This window comes from Globicephala melas, chromosome 8 (genome assembly GCF_963455315.2).
Source record: "Globicephala melas chromosome 8, mGloMel1.2, whole genome shotgun sequence".
Taxonomy (NCBI): Eukaryota; Metazoa; Chordata; class Mammalia; order Artiodactyla; family Delphinidae; genus Globicephala; species Globicephala melas.
Window position 1 is genome coordinate 67,712,723 of NC_083321.1, and position 23,100 is coordinate 67,735,822.

A 23,100-nucleotide genomic window follows, 5' to 3' on the forward strand; every position below is an offset into this window, starting at 1 on the left:
ATGTGTTTGTATTTTTTACAGTTCTTTTCCTGTAATTTATATCTAGTCTCATACTGTTGTGGTCAGAAAGGATACTTGATATGATTTCAATTTTCTTAAGTTTACCAAGGCTTGATTTGTGACCCAAGATATGATTGGTCCTGGAGAATGTTTCATGAGCACTTGAGAAAAATGTGTATTCTGTTGTTTTGGATGGAATGTCCTATAAATATCAATTAAGTCCATCTTATTTAATGTATCATGTAAAGCTTGTGTTTCCTTATTTATTTTAATTTTGGATGATCTGTCCATTGGTGAAAGTGGGGTGTTAAAGTCCCCTACTATGAATATGTTACTGTCGATTTCCCCTTTTATGGCTGTTAGTATTTGCCTTATGTATTGAGGTGCTCCTATGTTGGGTGCATAAATATTTACAATTGTTATATCTTCTTCTTGGATCGATCTCTTGATCATTAGGTAGTGTCCTTCTTTGTCTCTTCTAATATTTTATTATTTTATGATGTTAAAGTCTATTTTGTCTGATATGAGAATTGCTACTCCAGCTTTCTTTTGGTTTCCATTTGCATGAAATATCTTTTTCTATCCCCTTACTTTCAGTCTATGTGTCTCTCTAGGTCTGAGGTGGGTCTCTTATAGACAGCAAATATATGGGTCTTGTTTTTTTATCCATTCAGCCAATCTTTGCCTTTTGGTGGGAGCATTTAGTGCATTTACATTTAAGGTAATTATCGATATGTATGTTCCTATTCCCATTTTCTTTACTGTTTTGGGTTTGTTATTGTAGGTCTTTTCCTTCTCTTGTGTTTCTCGCCTAGAGAAGTTCCTTTAGCAGTTGTTGTAAAGCTGTTTTGGTGGTGCTGAACTCTCTCAGGTTTTGCTTGTCTGTAAAGGCTTTAATTTCTCCATCAAATCTGAATGAGATCCTTGCTGGGTAGAGTACTCTTGGTTGCAGGTTTTTCTCCTTCATCACTTTAAATATGTCCTGCCAGTCCCTTCTGCCTTGCAGAGTTTCTGCTGAAAGATCAGCTGTTAGACTTATGGGGATTCCCTTGTGTGTTATTTGTTGTTTTTCCCTCGCTGCTTTTAATATGTTTTCTTTGTATTTAATTTTTGACAGTTTGATTAATATATGTCTTGGCACATTTCTCCTTGGATTTATCCTGTGTGAGACTCTCTGTGCTTCCTGGACTTGATTAACTATTTCCTTTCCCATATTAGGGATGTTTTCAACTATAATCCGTTCAAATATTTTCTGAGTCCCTTTCTTTTTCTTTTCTTCTTCTGGAACCCCTATAAATCGAATGTTGGTGCATTTAATGTTGTCCCAGAGGTCTGTGAGACTGTCCTCAGTTCTTTTCATTCTTTTTTCTTTATTCTGCTCTGCAGTAGTTATTTCCACTATTTTATCTTCCAGGTCACTTATCCATTCTCCTGCCTCAGTTATTCTGCTATTGATCTCATCTAGAGTATTTTTAATTTCATTTATTGTGTTATGCATCGTTGTTTGTTTCATCTTTAGTTCTTCTAGGTCCTTGTTAAATGTTTCTTGCATTTTGTCTATGCTATTTCCAAGACTTTGGATCATCTTTACTATCATTATTCTGAATTCTTTTTCAGGTAGACTGCCTATTTCCTCTTCATTTGTTACGTCTGGTGGGTTTTTATCTTGCTCCTTCATCTGCTGTGTGTTTTTCTGTCTTCTCATTTTGCTTATCTTACTGTGTTTGGGGTCTCCTTTTTGCAACCTGCAGTTTCGTAGTTCCCGTTGTTTTTGGTGTCTGTCCCCAGTGGCTAAGGTTGTTTCAGTGGGTTGTGTAGGCTTCCTGGTGGAGGGGACTAGTGCCTGTGTTCTGGTGGATGAGGCTGGATCTTGTCTTTCTGGTGGGCAGGTCCACGTCTGGTGGTGTGTTTTGGGGTGTCTGTGGCCTTATTATGATTTTAGGCAGCCTCGCTGCTAATGGGTGGGGTTGTGCTCCTGTCTTGCTAGTTGTTTGGCATAGGATGCCCAGCACTGCAGCTTGCTGGTCATTGAGTGAAGCTGGGTGCTGGTGTTGAGATGGAGATCTCTGGGAGATTTTCGCCATTTGATATTATGTGGAGCTGGGAGGTCTCTTGTGGACCAGTGTCCTGACGTTGGCTCTCCCACTTCAGAGGCGCAGCACTGACTCCTGGCTGCAGCACCAAGAGCCTTTCATCCACATGGCTCAGAATAAAAGGGAGAAAAAGTAGAAAGAAAGAATTAGTAGAAGTAGAAAGAAAGAAAGAAAGGAGGGAGGGAGGAAGGAAGGAGGGAAGGAAGGAAAAAAGAAAGAAGATAAAGTAAAATAAAATAAAATATAATAAAGTTATTAAAATAAAAAATAATTATTAAGAAAACAATTAAAACAAAAACAAAAAATGGACGGATAGAACCCTAGGACAAATAGTTGAAGCAAAGCTATACAGACAAAATCTCACACAGAAGCATACACATACACACTCACAAAAAGAGGAAAAGGGGAAAAAATCATAAATCTTGCTCTCAAAGTCCACCTCCTCAATTTGGGATGATTCGTTGTCTATTCATGTATTCCACAGATGCAGGTACATGAAGTTGATTGTGGAGCTTTAATCCGCTGCTTCTGAGGCTGCTGGGAGAGATTTCCCTTTCTCTTCTTTGTTCTCACAGCTCCCAGGGCCTCAGCTTTGGATTTGGCCCCGCCTCTGCATGTAGGTCGCCGGAGGGCGTCTGTTCTTCACTCAGACAGGACGGAGTTAAAGGAGCCGCTGATTCGTGGGCTCTGGCTCACTCAGGCTGCGGGAAGGGAGGGGCACGCAGTGCGGGGCGGGCCTGCGGCGGCAGAGGCCGGCGTGACGTTGCACCAGCCTGAGACGCGCCGTGCGTTGTCCCGGGTGAGTTGTCCCTGGATCCCGGGACCCTGGCAGTGACGGGCTGCACAGGCTCCCCGGGAAGCGGGGTGTGGAGAGTGACCTGTGCTCGCACACAGGCTTCTTGGTGGCGGCAGCAGCGGCCTTAGCGTCTCATGCCAGTCTCTGGGGCCCGCGCTTTTAGCAGCAGCTCGCGCCCATCTCTGGAGCTCCTTTAAGCAGCGTTCTTAATCCCCTCTCCTCGCGCACCAGGAAACAAAGAGGGAAGAAAAAGTCTCTTGCCTCTTCGGCAGGTCCAGACTTTTCCCCGGACTCCCTCCTGGCCAGCCGCGGTGCACTAACCCCCTGCAGCCTGTGTTCACGCCGCCAACCCCAGTCCTCTCCCTGCCCTCCGACCGAAGCCCGAGCCTCAGCTCCCAGCGCCGCCCGCCCCGGCGGGTGAGCAGACAAGCCTCTAGGGCTGGTGAGTGCCGGTCGGCCCTGATCCTCTGTGCAGGAATCTCTTTGCTTTCCTCCCACACCCCTGTTGCTGTGCTCTCCTCCGCGGTTCCGTAGCTTTCCCCCTCCGACCCCCGCAGTCTCCGCCCGCGAAGGGGCTTCCTAGTGTGTGGAAACGTTTCTTCCTTCACAGCTCCCTCCCACAGGTGCAGGTCCCGTCCCTATCCTTTTGTCTCTGTTTATTTTTTTCTTTTGCCCTACCCCGGTACGTGGGGGGTTTCTTGCCTTTTGGGAGGTCTGAGGTCTTCTGCCAGCGTTCAGTAGGTGTTCTGTAGGAGTTGTTCCACGTGTAGATGTATTTCTGGCGTATCTGTGGCGAGGAAGGTGATCTCCGCGTCTTACTCTTCCGCAATCTTCCCGGAAGCCCTCCAAATGGTCTTATTAAAATATAATTAAAATGGTAATAACTGTGATGAAAGAAATGTTCTGGGTGCTCTGAGGACCAATAACAAGAAGCCACAGTTAGTCTTGGTGATCGGAGAAATGTGCCTGGAGGGATACAGAAGCTGTGGTGACTGGGAACGTGTTTCCTGATGGAGATGGGGCTGGGAAGAGTTAAACTCAGGGGCAACAGCATGTACAAAGTGCGTGGGGCAGGAGGTGATCTGCCAGGAACAAGAAAAAGGCCAGTGTGGCTAAATGCAGAGTGGTTAGAGATGAGTCCAGAAAAGAAGCGAGGGCCACATTCAGCAGAACCTTCTCAGGCATTTTTAACAGTTTTGGTCTTTATTATCCTGAAAGCACAGGAAATGTGCCCTCAGTGGCACCCTCATTCTCGTCAGCCGTGAGTGAACTTTAATCTGCAGCTCCAAAGTCCTGGATTTGAACTTGCTGCATTCTTATAACATTCACTTTCTTTCTTTCTTTTTTTTTTTCTTTTCACTGTCTTTTTGAACCTACTACATTTGACTGGTTTTCCACTTCTGGCTCTCAGGTTCCAAAATGATACGAGGGTCCCAAGAAGCGGGGTGAGGGGATGTCCCGGGAAACCATTTCATTAGCCACGCCCACCACTTTGGGTCCTAATTCTTCCCAAATTGTAATGTGCAGCAGTATTGACAGAGATGCAGAAAGTAGCAGTTTAGCATCTCTCAGGGTGACTCCACTGACCAGCCTTGTCCGTGTGTGCTTAGTAGCTATTCTCCAAAGATAGGACCTACCCTTGGCCTTTTGGCTCCATTCGAGGGGGCACAGTTCTTGTCAAGCCAGCTCTGAGGCACTGGGTGCTCACACCTAGTCCTTTTACAAGTGCTTTTACAAGGATAGTAACCCTGCCCCGGACCTAATATGTTAGGCTAAGGTTGGTTATGCTGAACATTACTATCTAGGTGCTCCGAGGTTCTTTGACAACTCCTTCCATGTGGATCTACAGAAATGTTACAAATATCTCATCCCTCTCAGGAAATATGTTTTCTTTAGTGAACGTGAAGACCCCACTGACACATGATTCTGCATCCTTGGCCTTCTCAGTTGAGATGGAGGGAAGTTGATGCTCAGCTGTCCTTCATGACCTGTTATTAGGAAGACTCTGGGTAGTGGGGATTGAACCTGTGACCTTGGTCTCATTAGCACTGGGTACTAATCCAAGCAGTGTCAGTATAAACCCATGAATCAGTAACAAATAACCTTAATGGAGAGTATGGGAGAGCTGAAGGAAGCCAATCTGCATTTGTGCCCTGTTTGCTAAGGCACAGTTGTCAGTGATGTCAATGTGAGGAGACGTGACTGACAAGATTTCTGGATTGTCAGCAAACTTCGAGACTGCATTTTTTGACCTACATGTGAGCTGTTTTAAATCTTGGCCAGTTTTTTTCGTTGCTTATTCCCAAATCATCTTCTTTGCCTTCTCCTGTATTCTTTACCTCTCACCATAGTGTGTTCATCTTCCATAAGTTAACCTGTTTTTTCATCTCTTCTCCTTTTTGAGTGTATTGGGATTGCTGCCTAGAATACATTTTTTAAGAGTCTCACCCATTCCCGGATGTATTGTTTCTTCATTTCTTGCCCACGTATTCTTTTTCCCATCTTCATCTGCCCGTTCCCCAGCCTTCGTGAGGTGACACATATAGTATCACGCCATTGTAGAGAGTTGAGTGTGTATCTCTTTTCTTTTTAGATTCATTTAGCAATGCTGTACTGTGCATAATATTTAGGGACCAGTGCTGCTGCCTTCTTACATTTGGGGGGGGGCATTTAGCCAAACACCTAGGCCTTTCCAGAACTGCCTTCTAGAACTTGTGACCTGCTTTGTCCAGAATAAGACCAGATCCCATGTGTAATTTTGGAAAACTTTGGAGTTGAATGAATTCTCCCAGAAGTCCTCCAGTAGTCTTTAGGGTGTTTTATCATTTTCACATCTTCCTTTGGTGATTAGGTTCTTTGGGATGAGGGAAACCTGATACCCCGTTACCTTGTTTTGGTCCCAGAGCTCTGTGAACCTCACCCTTCCTCAGCTCTCCCAAGGATGCACTTCCTAACATTACCATCACTTATCACAGTGGGGAAGGGAGGTACTGAGGGATGCTCCCCCATATTCTGCTTTCCTGATGCCTGATTTTACTATGCAGAATACTCTTTTCCTTGAAGGAGACCCACTTTTAAAGGGGTACAGCAATTGGGATGGCTGAAAGGATGTTAACTTTTGGAAATAGGACAGACCACAGGGACTTAACACAGCAGTAAATATGGGTTGTGTCAGAACGTACTAAGCTAAGGGCTCAGAGAACACATTTCCCTTCAACTGCATTTTGCCCCCTAACTATTGGAATGAACACTGTTAAAAACAATTGTTCCATCTGAAACTATTTGGGTTCTTTTTTCTTTCAGGCAGTTATGCAAGAGTAAATGCTATTACTTGGAAAAGGCTCTTTTTTGCTTTTTTTTTTCTTCATTTAAAAAAAATCTTGAGCATAAGTGAACACTAATGTATTTACTCTTTGGTTTCTGTCAGCGAGGCCCACCAGAGAAAAATTGAAATCATGCATTTTTCTGGAACGTTTTCCCAGACAGCCAAGCGTAGAAGCAAATTATATCCACTCCATACATTTTTTTTTCTCTTACCCCATGATGAATTTCTTTCTCCAGAGGGAAAAGTGATTTTTAAAAGCCTTGAACAACATGCTAATCTTCCTTCTTATAGCCCCTGGTTGAATTACCCCTGAATTTGAAGCATTTACTGATGAAATGATACTTGACGTTAACCACTGTTGTATGGAAATATTTCTAGCACCTGGGGAGAAAATAAAGGAGGGTGTTCATAACACTGCCGCTGTGTGGCCTGAATCTTCCATTTTTCTCAGGACCAACTTGAATTACACTTGCTTCATGCTGACTGACTTTTCTCCTGAGAGACCACTCTTGGACAATAGAAGGATGTGCACAACTGGAAAAAATGAGAATTTACAGTATTATTAAAATGAAAAAGATTGGGTTTGGGTAACATTCTGCTTGGTTGGTTGGCAGAGCCAACTGGAGGCTTTGGTTTGGGATTTGGTCCTTGTTCAGAATGACAGAAGTTGATATCTTATCCTTGTCAGTGAAATACTCTTTTGCTTGTAAAACCCTGCTTAGGCTTGGGGCTCAAGTAGATAAGCACCATTTTCCAGAGAGGTGTGAAATATGAACTTGGTTTTAGGTTTTGCATCTCAGAATATTTTTGATTTGGCAAACTGCTTTTGATCATTGACTAAGTAAAAACAGATAATAAAAACTATGAAAATATAAGGATGATTATTTAACTTTAATAAGGTTCTTCCCCTCATACCAGTCTTTGTAGCTCATAGGACTGCGAAAATTCTCTATTTGCCTTTTTTTTTTAATGAGAAAAGAGAATATACAGCACACTATAGAGCATTCAGCTTTTTCTTCAGTTGGAGCATGGAGATGTGTTTATATGACAACTATTGAAGCAGTTTCTTCAGGGATAAGTCTCAGCTTAGTTGAAATGGGAAAACATACCCTGTGATATGGTGAAGAATAATGAACCAGTCTCAAGAATCTTGGGATTAGCCCTCACCTCCAAAGCTTTCCAGGCAGCTGTTTGACCTGTCTGAGCCACAGTATCTAGCTTGGACTCAATCAGTGTTTCCCCAACAAAGTATTGTTTCTTCTCCTGCTGGTGGTGGTATGGGGAGGGGGTAGGAATGGGGAGGAAATTCATGATCAAATACATTTTAGAAGTAGTGCATATACTATCCCTTGGGATCAAAATTTACATAGTATGTCTGTGCATGCAATGAGAATTTCTGAATCCTGACCAAGTACCAAGGAACTTTGCTTTTCCTAGTGTAAGTAGACAATAAATACAGATTGTCCTTTCCTAGGGAGTTAACAAAGCAGGGCAAATTATTAGAGGTGACTAAGGAAGGGAGATGGGGAATGTTTATTTTGGAGCATAGTAAAGGCTCCAAGAAGTTCTAAATTAAGAAATCCGTTTAGCTTTGTTCAACCAGCATTTCCTAAAACGTTTTTTAGTTGCACACCTATTTTCATATCATAGAATGATGTGTCATAGGACACAGTTTGGGAAATGGTGTACTATTTCTCCAAGGTGTCTAGGTTTAATGACTATAATTCCTGATTTGTCCAATGCTCATTTTCATCCTCTCCCTGGAGCATGTTGTGAAGTACACTGTCTAGACAGTGTACACTGGCTAGACAAGTCTCACTCGACAAAAATTGACTGAAGTTTTGCCTTTTCAAGTTAGATACTGTAAAAGAAGAAGAAACAAGGGAGCTTACTGTCCAGTAGGTAATTTACAAACACACATAAGTAACTTTGATACAAGGAAGGCAGTGCTATCAGGAGGTGCATATAGATAAGCTACAGACAGTTTAGGGCAGTGGTTCTCAGAGTACTGGTCGTCCCAAGACCAGCATCTCCTGCGAACTTGTCAGAAAAGAAATTCTCAGCCCCTTCCCCAGACCAACGGATCCAGAATCTCTATGGTGGAGCCGTGCAGTGTGAGCTTTAGCAAGTCCTACCATGTTTCCGACATTTGCTGAAGTTTAAGAATCTCAGCTTTAGATGTGGAGCTCACTTTTGGATGCAGGTGGGTATCTCCAGGATTGCTTCATAAAGTATGAGGCATTTTAGCTAAATCTAAGAAGATGGAAAATAATTATAGGCATGAACAGGTAGAGACCTGTATTATAAAGGAAGCAATAGCAACGAGACAGATTCACAGTAGAGATCTGAGGTCTAATTTTAGCTTTTTTACTGGCGAGCTGTGTGACCCTGTCCAAATTACATAACCTCTCTCGGTGTGTTTCCTCAACTCTAAAACTGGGTTGTTGGATGAGACAATTTTATGATCCTTGTGTCTGTAAAACTCATTGGGTTTCCATGCCTCTGGTTTAGTATATCATAATGTCATCTGAGTAATGGCATGACATGAATTATTTGTGACGCAAATGCTTAGTATATTATCCTGTACACTCTCTAGCTACAATGATTTGTATTAAGAAAACTACACAGTAAACATTTTTTCTACTTTTCAGGCAGGCATTACCATCAGCCAGAGAGTAAAACTTTATTCCCAAGTGGGTCATACAGCCAGTCTATAACTGATTTCAGGAGCAAGGACCCAGAACATAAAGTAGTGCCATGAGGATGGTAATTTAAGCCATACTGAAATATGCTGCTCTAGAAGATAGGGCTTAGCAGTATCTGGCTGTGCTGGGGCTCATCATTGCAAGGAGGAATCCTGCTAGAACTTGTCAGGAATTAAAGGCCAAATCTGAGGACTAGGTCCCTAATGCAGCTATAGTTTCCTAAGTTTGAAAGTGTACACTCAGGAGTTGGGAATGAGTTACAGAGCCTCGGCAAGAACCCTTAGCCTGTGTTGCCATGCAAAAGACCCCTCCCTGGCTCTGACCCCAACCCATGGCAGGAGCCTGGGTCTGTGGAAAGGTGTCTTTCCTATTAGGGATGGACTACCCCATGGATTGTCTTCCTCTTGACCCCTTATCCTCAGCCCAGTTTTCAGTTATTTTCTACTTCGTATCCCTTCTTCTGAACACCTTAATAATTATAGTGCCAGTACATATTTGTGACACATTTACTGTGTGCCAGACATAGTTGTAAGCCTGTTTCATGAGAGTGGGAACTGGTATAATCCCTGTTTTCAAGATAAGGAAACTGAGACTTAAAAAGCTTTAAGTGGGGCTTCCCTGGTGGCACAGTGGTTGAGAGTCCGCCTGCCGATGCAGGGGACACGGGTTCGCGTCCCGGTCCGGGAAGATCCCACATGCCGCGGAGCAGCTGGGCCCGTGAGCCATGGCTGCTGAACCTGCGCGTCCGGAGCCTGTGCTCCGCAACGGGAGAGGCCATAACAGTGAGAGGCTTGTGTACCGCAAAAAAAAAAAAGCTTTAAGTGTTACCCCAAAGTCACCCAGCCAGTAAGTGGCAAACCTCTATTCAAGTCAGATATCTCTGACCTTTGGGTCTCATGGAGTGATCCTTTACTTTTAGTAAAGAAGACATCCTTTCCTTTCCCTTCAATGTGGCTTCTCTTGTTGGAAAAAAAAAATGTCACCGAAGGTTGTAAATTTCCTCCATTATCCCTCTCTTGTGACTCACAGATTCTGCCCTCTCTAAAAACTGCCTTAGTTAATGATATTAATAGCCAGCAGTTGTATACTTAAAACGTGCCATGGACTATTTTAAGTGCTTTATATTTATTAACTCAAATCCGATTTGGTAGGCAGTATCATTCTCATTGTGTAGTTGAAGAGACTGAGGCACAGACAGGTTAAATAGCTTACCCAAGGTCACACAGCTACTAAAGAGCAGTGCTAGGGATGTCTCTGGTGGCGCAGTGGTTAAGAATCCACCTGTCAATGCAGGGGACACGGGTTCGAGCCCTGGTCTGGGAAGATCCCACATACGGCGGAGCAACTAAGCCCGTGTGCCACAACTACTGAGCCTGTGCTCTAGAGCCCATGAGCTACAACTACTGAGCCTGCGAGCCACAACTACTGAAGCCTGCATGCCTAAAGCCCATGCTCCACAACAAGAGAAGCCACCACAATGAGAAGCTTGCGCACTGTAGTGAAGAGTAGCCCCCAATCTCTGCAACTAGAGAAAGCCCGTGTGTAGCAACGAAGACCCAACACAGCCATAAATAAATAAATAAATAAATAAATAAATAAATAAATAAATAAATTTGTTAAAAAAAAAAATAATGAAGAGCAGTGCTGGGATTCAAACCAGGCAGTCATGCACCAGAGTGTGTGTTCTAGAACCAGTGTACACAGAGCGTTTGTGTAGGTTTCAGACACAGTCGCAGCACACCTGAGCCGTGACTGACCTTCCCTTTGCAGTTTGAACATAAGGCATCTTCGTCAAGGATGCCTGTAAAGGGGTGGCCCTTCAGAGACTGACTTTGTTCTTTGTTTCACAGGCTGTCATAGCACATTCCCCAAGCATCATCTCTGGCTTACAAAACCCTTTGAAAATCTGTAAGATACGAAGAGATGGAGTAAAAAATAGAATGCTTTTCTAAGATGCTGTTTCTACTGTTCAGATATCCCAACTGTTTAAAGAGGCCAGCTAACTGATGGCAAAATACAGCTTCCTCAGGTTACCTAAGCAAGTAGAGGTACTCCAGGACTCCACTGAGTCAAGGCACTCCCAGACAGGTGGCCTTTGTAAGAGCTGTTCATTGCCCTGAGGTCTGTGGTATTTTTTCATCCCTGGAAAGAAAATCCGCATGCCCTTTTACATCCCAGGCTAAGATCCCCTCTACCTGAGTGGACAGGGCTGGATGGTGAGGCATGCTGGACTGCTTCTGGAAAATAAATGTCTCGAAGATTGATGAGTTGATGATCTCTTTGGAGATTATATCAAAAATTATTGATTATGTTACTAAGTCGTAGAAAATAGGCTCTGAGGTTGGGAACTAAGTGCTTTCTTTAAAATAATCCAGAAGCAGTAAAATAAATCAATGTGCAGAGCTTCTCAAACACCATCACTATCATATTGGCTTCACAGATAGCTTGGCTTCAATGTGGAGAAAGCAGGACTCTTTTTTTAAGAAAACATCTTAACAGTCATCTTGGCATACTAAAAAAAGGAAGCCAAAAACTAATTCTAGTACTTACTTTGCAGAATTTTAAAGAAGTTCTCACTTCTAGCACTTGTTTATTTTCTAAATTGATGGAGAAAACTTCAAGGTTTTGAAATAATTTGTGCCATATAAGACTTTTTTTTTTTTTCAAAAATAAAGATACCCAAACTTCATGAGATAGTTTTTGGTTTTAACAACTGAAGCCAACAAGCTCAATCCTGCTCAAGTTTTTGGAGTTAAATCCAAATTTCAGAGCACAATAATACAGTTCCATTTCAGCGTGGTTTGAAGTCTTTTCATTTGCATTTAAGACCATTGGTTCTGCTTTATAAGAAAAGTATTCCAGCAGTGTATCTTGCTGAAAGAAAAACTCAGTATGCAAAAGTACTGATTTTCAAATAGTTAACATGAATGATGTTTTTCATATTATGACAGCATTCTGTGTTTTGAAGGATTCACCAGAAGGGTTTGTAAAAGTAACTCTCCCCCAGGGCACTTCAACGTTTACTTATAAACAGTTAACTACTTAGAGGAGGCAGTAACACCAGGGAGACTAATAAGATGTCAGAAAACAAAGATGGCTGCAAAATGTTGATAAACCACAGCGCTAAAATTGTAATATAACTCAAAGGAAAACTGATGCAATTGACACGCATTTCCATTTGGTATCAGCTCGAACCGGGGAGATCTGAGACCTCATGTTAGGGAATCTCGTCCTCTTTATGGGCCTCAGTTTCCTCATCTGTAAACTCAAGAGATTGAAACAGATGTTCTTTAAGGCTCCTTTGAATCAGTATAATTTCTTGATTCTGTTTCCTGAAGTAAGACGTGCTTATTTTGGGGATTTGGAAACTGAGCATGTTAAAGGCTTCTGGGCCTCTGTTTACTTCTGTACCTTAATATTCTGTTCAGCAAACCAGTATTGTATGCCTCCTACGTGATACGTGGTTGGTGGTACATGCCGGACTGCATGCTGGGAAGAGAGTGGTGCCCAAGTTCGGCTCATCCCATCAGGTTTCCTTCAATCTGGACTTAGGGTGGGGATGGGAGACAGACTAAGAAAACTTCAATTGAACTGAATTTACCATTGGAATGGTTTTCTTCTCTGGTGATCAAAGAGTCCAGACTCCTTGGGCTAAGTATTGGTGAAACCCCAGGAGTGCCCTGGGTGTAGACTAGTGAGTGGGAAACGAGGCAGAAACTTGCTTTGTATTTCCCTGGAGATGCTGGGAGTAACCTGTTTGCTACCTTAAGAGAGTGCACATGCCTTCGGTCATCCCCTTATAAAAACCTTGTCTCCTTCCACTGTGTTCATAGTGAACCTTAAAATACCTCTTCTGCTTTGGAGCATTCTCAGATGATGAAATAAAAGAATTTCATGAGTCATACGGGTTCTTATTAAAGCTTCTGCTGGTTTCTATCTGTGGTCTCTACAGAGAGCTGTGTCACTCCCATCTTTCAGCTGAGTGTCCTCCACGGAGAGGCACCTCCAGTCGCACTGGTCCCCTGGGATTCACTCTCCTGAACCTTCTGCATCCAAGCTGTTGCTTTGCACAGAACTTAGCACATGGGGCATTTCCAAAGGACAGCCAGCCGGAGGAACTGCATATGAAATTAACTTCTTTTATAAAAAGTCATCCCATCTTTCTGCTTTTCATTTTTATTGTCTATTCTGCTTACAAAATCCGTATAGTAAACTGTACTCTTTCTACCCACCTACTCAGTGTTTCCTTGGTACTTTACCGGGTGACAGCAGCAAGGCATACTTCCTCCTCAGTTGGAACCAAGCAAATGCAGGCCCAGAATTTCACTTATGAGAGTCTCTGTAAGGCAGAGTTGGGGGGAAAAAAATGAGAAAGTGTATGGGGTGTGGAGAGAGTGTGCTACTAGGAAAATGAGGTTTGATGTTCTCATCCAAAAAAGGGTATAATAGCATGTGTCTTGCCAACCTTGGATATTTTTATAAACTACAAAGATATCTTTGTAGATGCTAAACTTCCATAGGGGATATTTTAGCTTGCAGCCAGTGATTGCAATTAGTTTAAATCCAGAATGGAGATCATCAAATAGAGAGGACGTGTGGGTTTTATGCTTTTCCATCAATGATAAATACTGACTAGTTCAACAGAATGAAATTATGTCATATGTGCTTCTAGGGAACCTTGACTATTTCATTCTTGCTTATAGATAATTTAGGAAGAATGGTGGTGTGATAGGAAAAAGCATGGCTTTTAGAGCAAGAAAGACCAGGGTTCGTGATCCTGCTCTGCTACTTACCAGCTGGGAGACATTGGTTGAGCCAGTGTTTCAACCAAGTGGGTTAACTTTTCTTTCAGTTTTCTAACATGGAGTTGGGTGAAATCGTACTTAGGGTGTTGTGAGGATTAAATGTAACAAAAGGGCTAAGTCACAGTGTGCCGGCTAAAGGATTCATTTCCTATCTCCTCTTCTCTCTCATTCTGTTTCCTATAGAAGAGATGGAGAGAGGAAATGGGAGGGTCCGGTGAATATGTCTTGGTGGAAGAACTAATACATTTGGTTGTTCTAAAAGCCATCATGGTATAAATAGGCTTAGCTCTTCCCTGTTAAATAGCATTTCCCCTCTCTATTTTTAAAGCACTTGACAGATTTTAGAGTTAATATAGGAAAATGTTTTGATAATCTACATAGTCAGAGCTGTGGTGACTTGGAAATTTAATAGTGGCTGATAAAAATAATTGGAAGTAATTCCTTCAGTTACTCTTAAGAAAATAAATCTCTTGTCATTCTTTAAATTTTTCTTGCACAAAATCTTTCTTACCTCCCTTGTCCTTAGTGGCACAGTCCACTTGTGAATATCGCTTAGCTCATGCAACTCCTTAGGATGGTCCTTCCTGCTTTGTTTGTTACATGCTGTTTGGTTCATCCTCATGGTAGTAGATTATGCCTTAATCTTGATCAGTTTAAAAGTCAACACAACAGAAGATGGTGATACCTTGAAAACATTTCTTTAAAGATCATAGTTATAAAAGTAATTACACAACCATAGATGAACAATGTTAACTGAAGAAATATTAGAAAATGCAAAGGTGCCCCCAAACCCACAACACAGTTAATTCATTTTAAATGTAAAAATGCACTTGTATATATAAATGTTTAAATAATAATAGAATGATATCATATATACATTCTGTTTTATGATTTTTTTAAATTTAGCATTACATCTTACTTCATCAGAAAATATACATCTTTTTATCATTATTTATTTTTTATCATTATTTTTAATGGCTTCATAGTATTTTGTTTTATGAAATGTGCCACAAATTAATTGCTTCTCTATTGATAAGCAGTTAATATCGTTTCAATCTTTTGTATTTTAAACTGTGCTCTAAATGTACAATTGTCTAATTATTTCCATAGGATAATTGCCTAGAAGGTAATTTTATGTCAGAGGTAAATGCACTTTTTAAGGCTTCCAGAACATATTTCTAAATTGACCTTCAGAATGCAAGAAATCTTCTACCAATAAACAATGCTATCAGCAGTGTAAAAGTGTCATTTAAAAAAAATCAAATAAGGTAAATTTAAATCCTAGTGGTTTTGAATTCCTTGTGGTATTCCATCTAGTAGTGGTAAGGATTCTAATTTTTTTTTTCTCATATTGATGTTTTAGTAAAAAGATTTTATAATAAAGTTTTTAAAAAGCACTCTTTCATAACAGTTATTTCCTGTTCCTTCTCCCATGTTCCTCTAGGTTAATGTATCTTTTCTCTCTTTCCTTTTCCCCCTCCAGGATGGAAGTATGATGTGATGGATATAACTATGGGATACTGTGTAGGTACACGGCCTCCCTCTTGCCTCATCCTCCTGCTTCTCAAACTTTTGGCCACTGTCTCTCAGGGGCTGCCGGGGACCGGGCCCCTTGGTTTCCACTTCACACATTCCATTTATAATGCTACCGTGTATGAGAACTCGGCAGCAAGGACCTACGTCAACAGCCAGAGTAGAATGGGCATCACCTTAATAGATCTGTCCTGGGATATCAAATACAGAATAGTGTCTGGAGATGAAGAAGGCTTTTTCAAAGCAGAGGAAGTCATCATTGCAGATTTCTGTTTTCTCAGAATAAGAACTAAAGGTGGCAATTCTGCCATATTGAATAGGGAAATTCAGGACAATTATTTATTGATAGTAAAAGGTTCTGTTCGAGGAGAAGATTTGGAAGCATGGACTAAAGTGAGCATACAGGTTTTAGATATGAATGATCTGAGACCCTTATTTTCACCCACAACCTACTCTGTTACAATCGCAGAAAGCACACCTTTAAGGACTAGTGTTGCCCAGGTGACAGCAACAGATGCAGATATCGGTTCCAATGGAGAATTCTACTACTACTTTAAGAACAAAGTTGATCTCTTTTCAGTTCACCCCACGAGTGGTGTCATCTCTTTAAGTGGACGATTAAATTATGATGAAAAGAATAGGTATGATCTGGAAATTTTGGCTGTGGACCGGGGGATGAAGCTCTATGGAAACAATGGAGTGAGCAGTACTGCAAAGCTTTACGTTCACGTTGAACGAATAAATGAGCACGCTCCAACTCTCCACGTGGTCACTCATGTTCCTTCCGCACTGGACAAAGAGCCCATATATGCGCTGGTGACCGTGGATGACCTAGATGAAGGAGCCAATGGAGAGATTGAGTCTGTTTCCATCGTGGCTGGGGATCCTTTAGATCAGTTCTTCCTGGCTAAGGAAGGAAAGTGGATGAATGAGTACAGGATTAAGGAGAAGAAGCAGGTTGACTGGGAGAGCTTTCCCTATGGCTACAATCTCACTCTTCAAGCCAAAGACAAGGGGTCACCTCAGAAATTTTCAGCAGTAAAGATAGTCCACATTGCCAACCCCAAAAGAGACACTGTCCCAGTTAGGTTTGAAAAAGAAACGTACGATGTGAGCATTAGTGAATTTTCCCCTCCTGGTGTCGTGGTTGCTATAGTGAAATTAAGTCCCGAACCTCTAGATGTGGAATACAAATTATCCCCTGGAGAGGATGCACAGTACTTCAGAATTAATCCTCGGTCAGGTCTGATCGTCACAGCACAGCCACTGAATACCATTAAGAAGGAGGTTTATAAACTAGGGGTGACAAATAAAGAAGGAGATTTAAAAGCACAAGTCACCATCAGCATAGAGGATGCGAATGATCACACCCCAGAATTTCAGCAGCCACTGTATGATGCTTTTGTGAATGAAAGTGTTCCAGCGGGAACAAGCGTTTTGACAGTTTCAGCTTCCGATAAGGATAAAGGAGAAAATGGGTACATCACCTATAGTATTGCCAGCTTGAATTTGTTGCCATTTGCCATTAACCAGTTTACAGGTGTTATTAGCACAACTGAAGCATTGGATTTTGAATCCTCGCCAGAAACATACAGGTTCATTGTCAGAGCCTCTGACTGGGGTTCGCCATACCGCCATGAAAGTGAGGTCAATGTGACTATTCGAATAGGAAATGTCAATGACAACAGCCCTCTCTTTGAAAAAGTGGCTTGCCAGGGAATTATTTCCTCTGACTTTCCAGTTGGGGGCCATATCACAGCTGTCTCAGCGATCGATATCGATGAACTGGAACTCGTAAAGTACAAAATCATCTCTGGAAATGAACTTGGTTTCTTTTATTTAAACCCAGACTCTGGTGTATTGCAGCTTAAAAAGTCACTGATGAATCCTGGAATTAAAAATGGAAATTTTGCCCTTAGGATTACAGCCACCGATGGGGAGAATTTTGCGGATCCTATGTCTGTTAACATTTCAGTCCTGCACGGGAAGGTGTCTTCAAAGAACTTCAGTTGCCGAGAAACTCGCGTGGCTCAGAAGCTGGCAGAGAAACTGCTCATTAAGGCCAAAGCAAATGGGAAGCTGAATCTGGAAGATGGATTTCTTGACTTTTATTCAATTAATAGGCAGGGGCCACATTTTGACAAGTCATTTCCTTCTGATGTGGCCGTGAAGGAGAATCTGCCAGTTGGTGCTAACATCCTGAAGATTAAAGCCTATGATGCCGACTCTGGCTTCAATGGAAAGGTGCTATTTACAATATCCGATGGGAATACGGACAGTTGTTTTAATATTGATATGGAGACCGGGCAGCTTCAAGTCCTTATGCCCATGGATCGAGAACACAGAGACCTCTATCTCCTTAATATCACTATCTATGACTTAGGTAACCCACAAAAGTCTGCGTGGAGGTTGCTCACCATCAATGTGGAGGATGCTAATGACAATAGCCCGATTTTTCTTCAAGACAGTTACTCAGTTAACATTCTTGAAAGTTCAAGTATTGGCACTGAGATTATTCAAGTGGAAGCCAGAGACAAAGACTTGGGTTCTAATGGTGAAGTGACTTACTCAGTCTTGACAGATACACAGCAGTTTGCCGTCAATAGCTCCACTGGAATTGTGTATGTAGCTGATCAGTTGGACCGGGAATCCAAAGCAAACTACTCTTTAAAAATAGAAGCCAGAGACAAGGCAGAAAGTGGCCAGCAGCTGTTTTCGGTTGTCACCCTGAAGGTTTTCTTGGATGATGTCAATGACTGCTCCCCGGCTTTCATTCCCAGTAGCTATAGTGTGAAGGTTCTTGAAGATCTCCCCATTGGCACTGTCATTGCTTGGCTGGAGACCCATGACCCAGACCTGGGACTGGGGGGTCAAGTGCGCTATTCTTTGGTCAATGATTATAATGGGAGATTTGAAATAGATAAAGCAAGTGGCACCATCCGCCTGAGCAAAGAGCTCGACTATGAAAAGCAACAGTTCTATAACCTCACCGTTCGGGCCAAAGACAAAGGGCGGCCTGTCTCTCTGTCATCCGTTTCCTTTGTTGAGGTGGAAGTGGTGGACGTCAATGAAAACCTCCATACTCCCTATTTCCCAGACTTTGCTGTTGTTGGATCTGTAAAAGAAAACTCACGGATTGGAACAAGTGTGCTGCAGGTTACTGCCCACGATGAGGACTCCGGGAGGGATGGAGAGATCCAGTACTCCATCAGGGATGGCAGTGGTCTTGGAAGGTTCAACATAGATGACGAGAGTGGTAAGTTTCATATTTTGTGCCAGAATTATTGTTTCTCTTCTCATGAATTGTCAACATTGGAAAAGTGAATGGCTATTCTTGCACTCAAACGGAATGACAAATGAGGTTGCATTTGGTGCAGAGGTGATGCAAGTAAAAGCTTTTCCGTAGAATGCATTGACTTGTAAGGAAACCTGTTTATACAGTGATAGCCAGTGGTTTTCAGTGGGAGTCCCTGGTTTTTGTTTTTCTTGTTCAGCGTTGCCATCACCAGGTTATCTTTCAATAAGTGTAAATAATTTTCGCCTCTGTTGAGTGCACTTCTGACCTTCACTAAATTAAGGGCCCTGATAAAGTAAATTACATTTGAATTGGCATTAAATTAGAAGTGTGAAATGGATTTTCAAATGGATCTTATATACCAGTGTTTCCCTTTATAGTAACGCTTTTCTAAAGTGATATTGCATTAGTTGCTTGGTCTCTTGTGTTTCCCAGGCACATCTGGCCCTTGAATGACAGGCATTTGCACTGTATCGGCCCCATTAATGCATGGAGGCAACCTTCTACAAATGTTTTCATGATAGACTAGAGGAGGCACGTTGTGGCTTTTATTTATTTAAAGATAGTGGTACCTTTTATTTATTTAAGATTTTATTTATTTAAGATTTTATTTATTTATTTAAGATTTTATCTGTAAGGATTTACCTTTTACAGAAACACTTTAAAATATGGGACAAAATAGTCCCAATATTTTCATTGTCCCCTACCTATTTATACACTGTCATAGATACAGGTATAGATTTTATTTCTATTCTTATTATTGTCATTATTTGCCTTTAAATGTACAGGTGCTTAGACACCTGCGTGTGTGTGTGTGTGTGTGTGTTCCTTGATCAACACAGTGCCTTTTTCTAATCTTCTCTAGATTGTACACATCTCAAGACAGGGACGGTGTCTTCTCTATTCCTGTGTGAATGGTACTATTAGCACTTTACAGTTTGGGGGCACATTTGTATCCAGTAAATCATTTTCTACAACACTCACAGGGTGTTTTGTTCCCAGTAGTTATGATGAAGAAAACAGATAGTGGGAAGGTGTCATCATAGGAATGCTAGTTGTACATTAATTATACTAGAAAAAGGGTTTGAGAAGGTATTAAATATTGGATAGGAGTTACAAAACTGTGTATACTGTCAAAAATTTAAACTGTAAGTTGTAAATTTTTTGTATAAATGGTTTCTCATTTTGGCTAGTGTAAATTGTAAAATTGATCTCCATAGCCATAATGAAGGAGAAGGTAAATGTCAAGAAAACTGGGTTCTGATGTAGCCATATACTCTATCTTATTATATATAGCTTGTCATTTGATTAGAATATATTTTTACCTTTGAGGTACAAAATGAGAAAGAAAAAGTAGTAACCTTTACTGGATGTCTATTCCATGCTAATACTTTACTATTAATAATAATGACTTCATTGAGTACTTGCAATAGGCGACACACCATATGAAGGGTTTTAGAGTCGGGTCTTATTTAATTCTCCCAACAGCCCCTCCAGAACTAATACTCATCAACTCATGAACTGATGTTCAGAGACGATACCTGGTTTCAAGTGTAGCTCTGAGTAACTGCAGTATACACTGCTGTCTCACATCTAAAGACAAGTATGGGCTTCCTTGCATGATCCTAGATACACATGAATTTGGTGTTGATCTAAAATCTGTAAGGCAATAAAGTGTTAAACGGGTTTCAAAGTCCTTACAATCCTGGGCTTGTTGGCTGATGGCACCAGCCATTAATCACCTTCCTTCTTCCTCACAGTCCCATTGTTTGTGTGGCTCTTCAGTGTGAGAAGCTTACCTTTGGGACTCAGGTGGATGTAGGTAGGTAGGTCAACAGGAAGGTGTCAGGCTGAATCATTAACAACTGCAACCTTCATGACTACATCAAGCCACAATGAGTTGTTTTCATGAGTTTCATCTTGGTGTAGCTTAATGCAGAGAAGAGCAGGTGCAATTTGGTGAGAGTGGCCTAGATTTTCCATGTTTGTACCGTGCTATTTTGTTCTCATCTTGGGTGTTATTTCAGAAAATGTGTGTATAGTCATCTGATGATGTAGCTGCTTTTATAATTCTTTACATAAATAGAAATTATTTTTATTGAAGTATAGTTGATTTACAGTGTTGTATTAGTTTCAGGTGTACAGCAAAGCAATTCAGTTATATATATATATATGTGTGTGTGTATGTATATACGTGTGTATATATATACATATTCCTTTTCAGATCCTTTTGCATTATAGGTTATTTGAAGATATTGAGTATAGTTCCCTGTTCTATACAGTAGGTCCTTGTTGTTTATCTATTTTATATATAATAGTGTGTATCTGTTAATCCCAAACTCCTAATTTATCCCTACTCCCTTTCCCCTTTGGTAACCATAAGTTTGTTTCCTATGTCTATGAGTCTGTTTCTGCAACTCCCTACTTTGCATTATTCCCTTATATTCTGGATTGTATAAAATAAGTTTTGCCATGAGTGATGATAATTCCATTTTCATTTTGACATTGCTTTGTGACTTAAAAATCTCTTTTCTTATGACATCAACTCCCTTGGGGTAACAAATAGCTAAGTGCGTTGTGCAAACCCACATACCCATTAGAGGATTTAGATCTAGAACCAGCTCTCCTCAGTCCTAACTCAGTGCTCTTTTCTTTGGATTCATTACCCATGTTTCTGATTTACTTTCCTAGAGAATTATTCATTTTTAAAACCATAGTGACTATTTCTTTTCTTCCTTTTTCGAATTTTATTTTATTTTTTTATACAGCAGGTTCTTATTAGTTATCTGTTTTATACATATTAGTGTATATATGTCAATCCCAATCTTTTCCTCCTTTTTATTTCATTTTGTTTCCCTCTTTTAGGAAGCAAAACTATCTTTTTCTCTAGGTTAGAGGAACAAAGTTTCAACTTAATGTTGAAATCTTTATGAAGATTATAATTTCCATATGGTAATATTCTTAACCATCTTCCTTCTGTCTCACTTCTTGCAGATTTTAACATCCCAGCCCAAAAAGCTGATGAGGAATGATTGCCTGGACTTGTGCCACGGGGATGCTAGGGTTAGGGAGAAGTTTGGCAAATGTATGTCCAACAAGAGAAGCCATCACCATGGCGCTACTGGGTTTGCGCTACTGTTGAATGATCAATCAGCTCTTTGCTTCCCAGCCCTAAAAATCATGGCTTGAGCTGCTGGTAGAATGAGTGGTTGTTTAGCCCTACAGCTGTTACTGGGTCTTAAGTTTGGACTCTGTTGTTTCATATGACCCCTTGGGTATAATAAAATGGCCTAAAGTTGTTGGGGTTTTCGTCTTTCAAGAACCTTAAGTCATCCGGCAAAGGTTCTGTCATGGCTTGCCTTGTTTAATGGGTCTAAACTTATGCATGCACATGAATCAGCTGGAGAGTTTGTCAGCAATGCAGATCCCCAGGACTGATTCCCAAAGATTCTGATTCAGTTGGACTGGAGTAGGAGCTGAGGGATCTTCATTCAAGCACTCCAAGCGGTCCTTCTGTGTGTGGTTCAGAAACACTACCCTAAATTTACCTGGGCTCCTTAGAGTGTGTCTATCAGATTATATCTTTTCTGTAAAATCCTGTTCCTTATTCTTTGGCAAGGCAGGGAATTGAGCTCATATTTTAGATACATTTCTTTTCTAGTCAAGTTTTCCAATCCAAATAAATTTTCTGTTATTCATTAGTGGTGATAGTTTTCTGAATGCCTTCCCAATGGATCAAAATCTATTTCTGTGCTTCAGTAATTGCAGTGCTCCTGTTTTGTGAGACAGCTTATGCTGGGATTAGTTGATCCATTTAGTAGTTTTATGTTCTTGACCTTTTTGGAGCTCAGTGAACAAAACCATACCTTTGAAATTCTTTACCATGCATGGGCATTTAATAAATGTTTAATAGTGTTCACAGTAAATGGATTAACTGAGGGGCCCCCAACTACAGTGGATTTGACGACAATTTAAATGACCAGTCTGGAAGATGCAATTTAATCTTTTTTTTCCTTCACAAAGAACGCATTCTTATTCTTTGACATAATAGGAATGTATATTCTTGACTACTCAGAAGTTTTAGAAAGTTTATACAGAACACACTGTACATTTTAAACAGTGATTTTCTATTAGATTCTTTTGTAAACTGCAAACTTGAACAATGACTTCACTCTTTTATTTACCTGGTGTTAAAGAAGTATTTAATCCAGATAAACAATTTCCAGTTTAGCACATTAATCATGGGTAATTAGGAAGATATTTTACCATCCGTTATTACTAATTATATTATGGCTTCCATTTATCAAGTACCTATTGTGTGCTAAGCACTAGGTGCTTTGTGGGTACTTTCTAGTTGTCATAGCAATCCAGCAGGTGAGGTTCAGTGAGGTTTGCCCAAACAGGGTCAGGCATCTGGAAGTTGTTAGAACTGGATGCTCTAGTGCAATGGACTCCAAATCTCATGTCAGTTCCCCTCTTTTCCACTGCAGTGTGCCATAATAACCTTGCTAAGCATACGTATTAGTCAGATTTTTTTCTGTATTATTA

The 23,100-nt window shown here is 41.0% G+C and overlaps 1 protein-coding gene across 1 annotated transcript in view; it reads left to right on the plus strand.

The window, feature by feature from the left end:
- The window catches only part of FAT3 (FAT atypical cadherin 3), a 707,842-nt gene that overhangs the window by 125,451 nt on the left and 559,291 nt on the right, over window positions 1-23,100 (plus strand). The window contains exon 2 of the mRNA XM_030883783.2: window positions 15,208-18,513. Within this exon, the coding sequence (XP_030739643.2) occupies window positions 15,225-18,513 (3,289 nt within the window). The 5' untranslated portion in view covers window positions 15,208-15,224. The remainder of the gene's footprint in view (window positions 1-15,207; window positions 18,514-23,100) is intronic.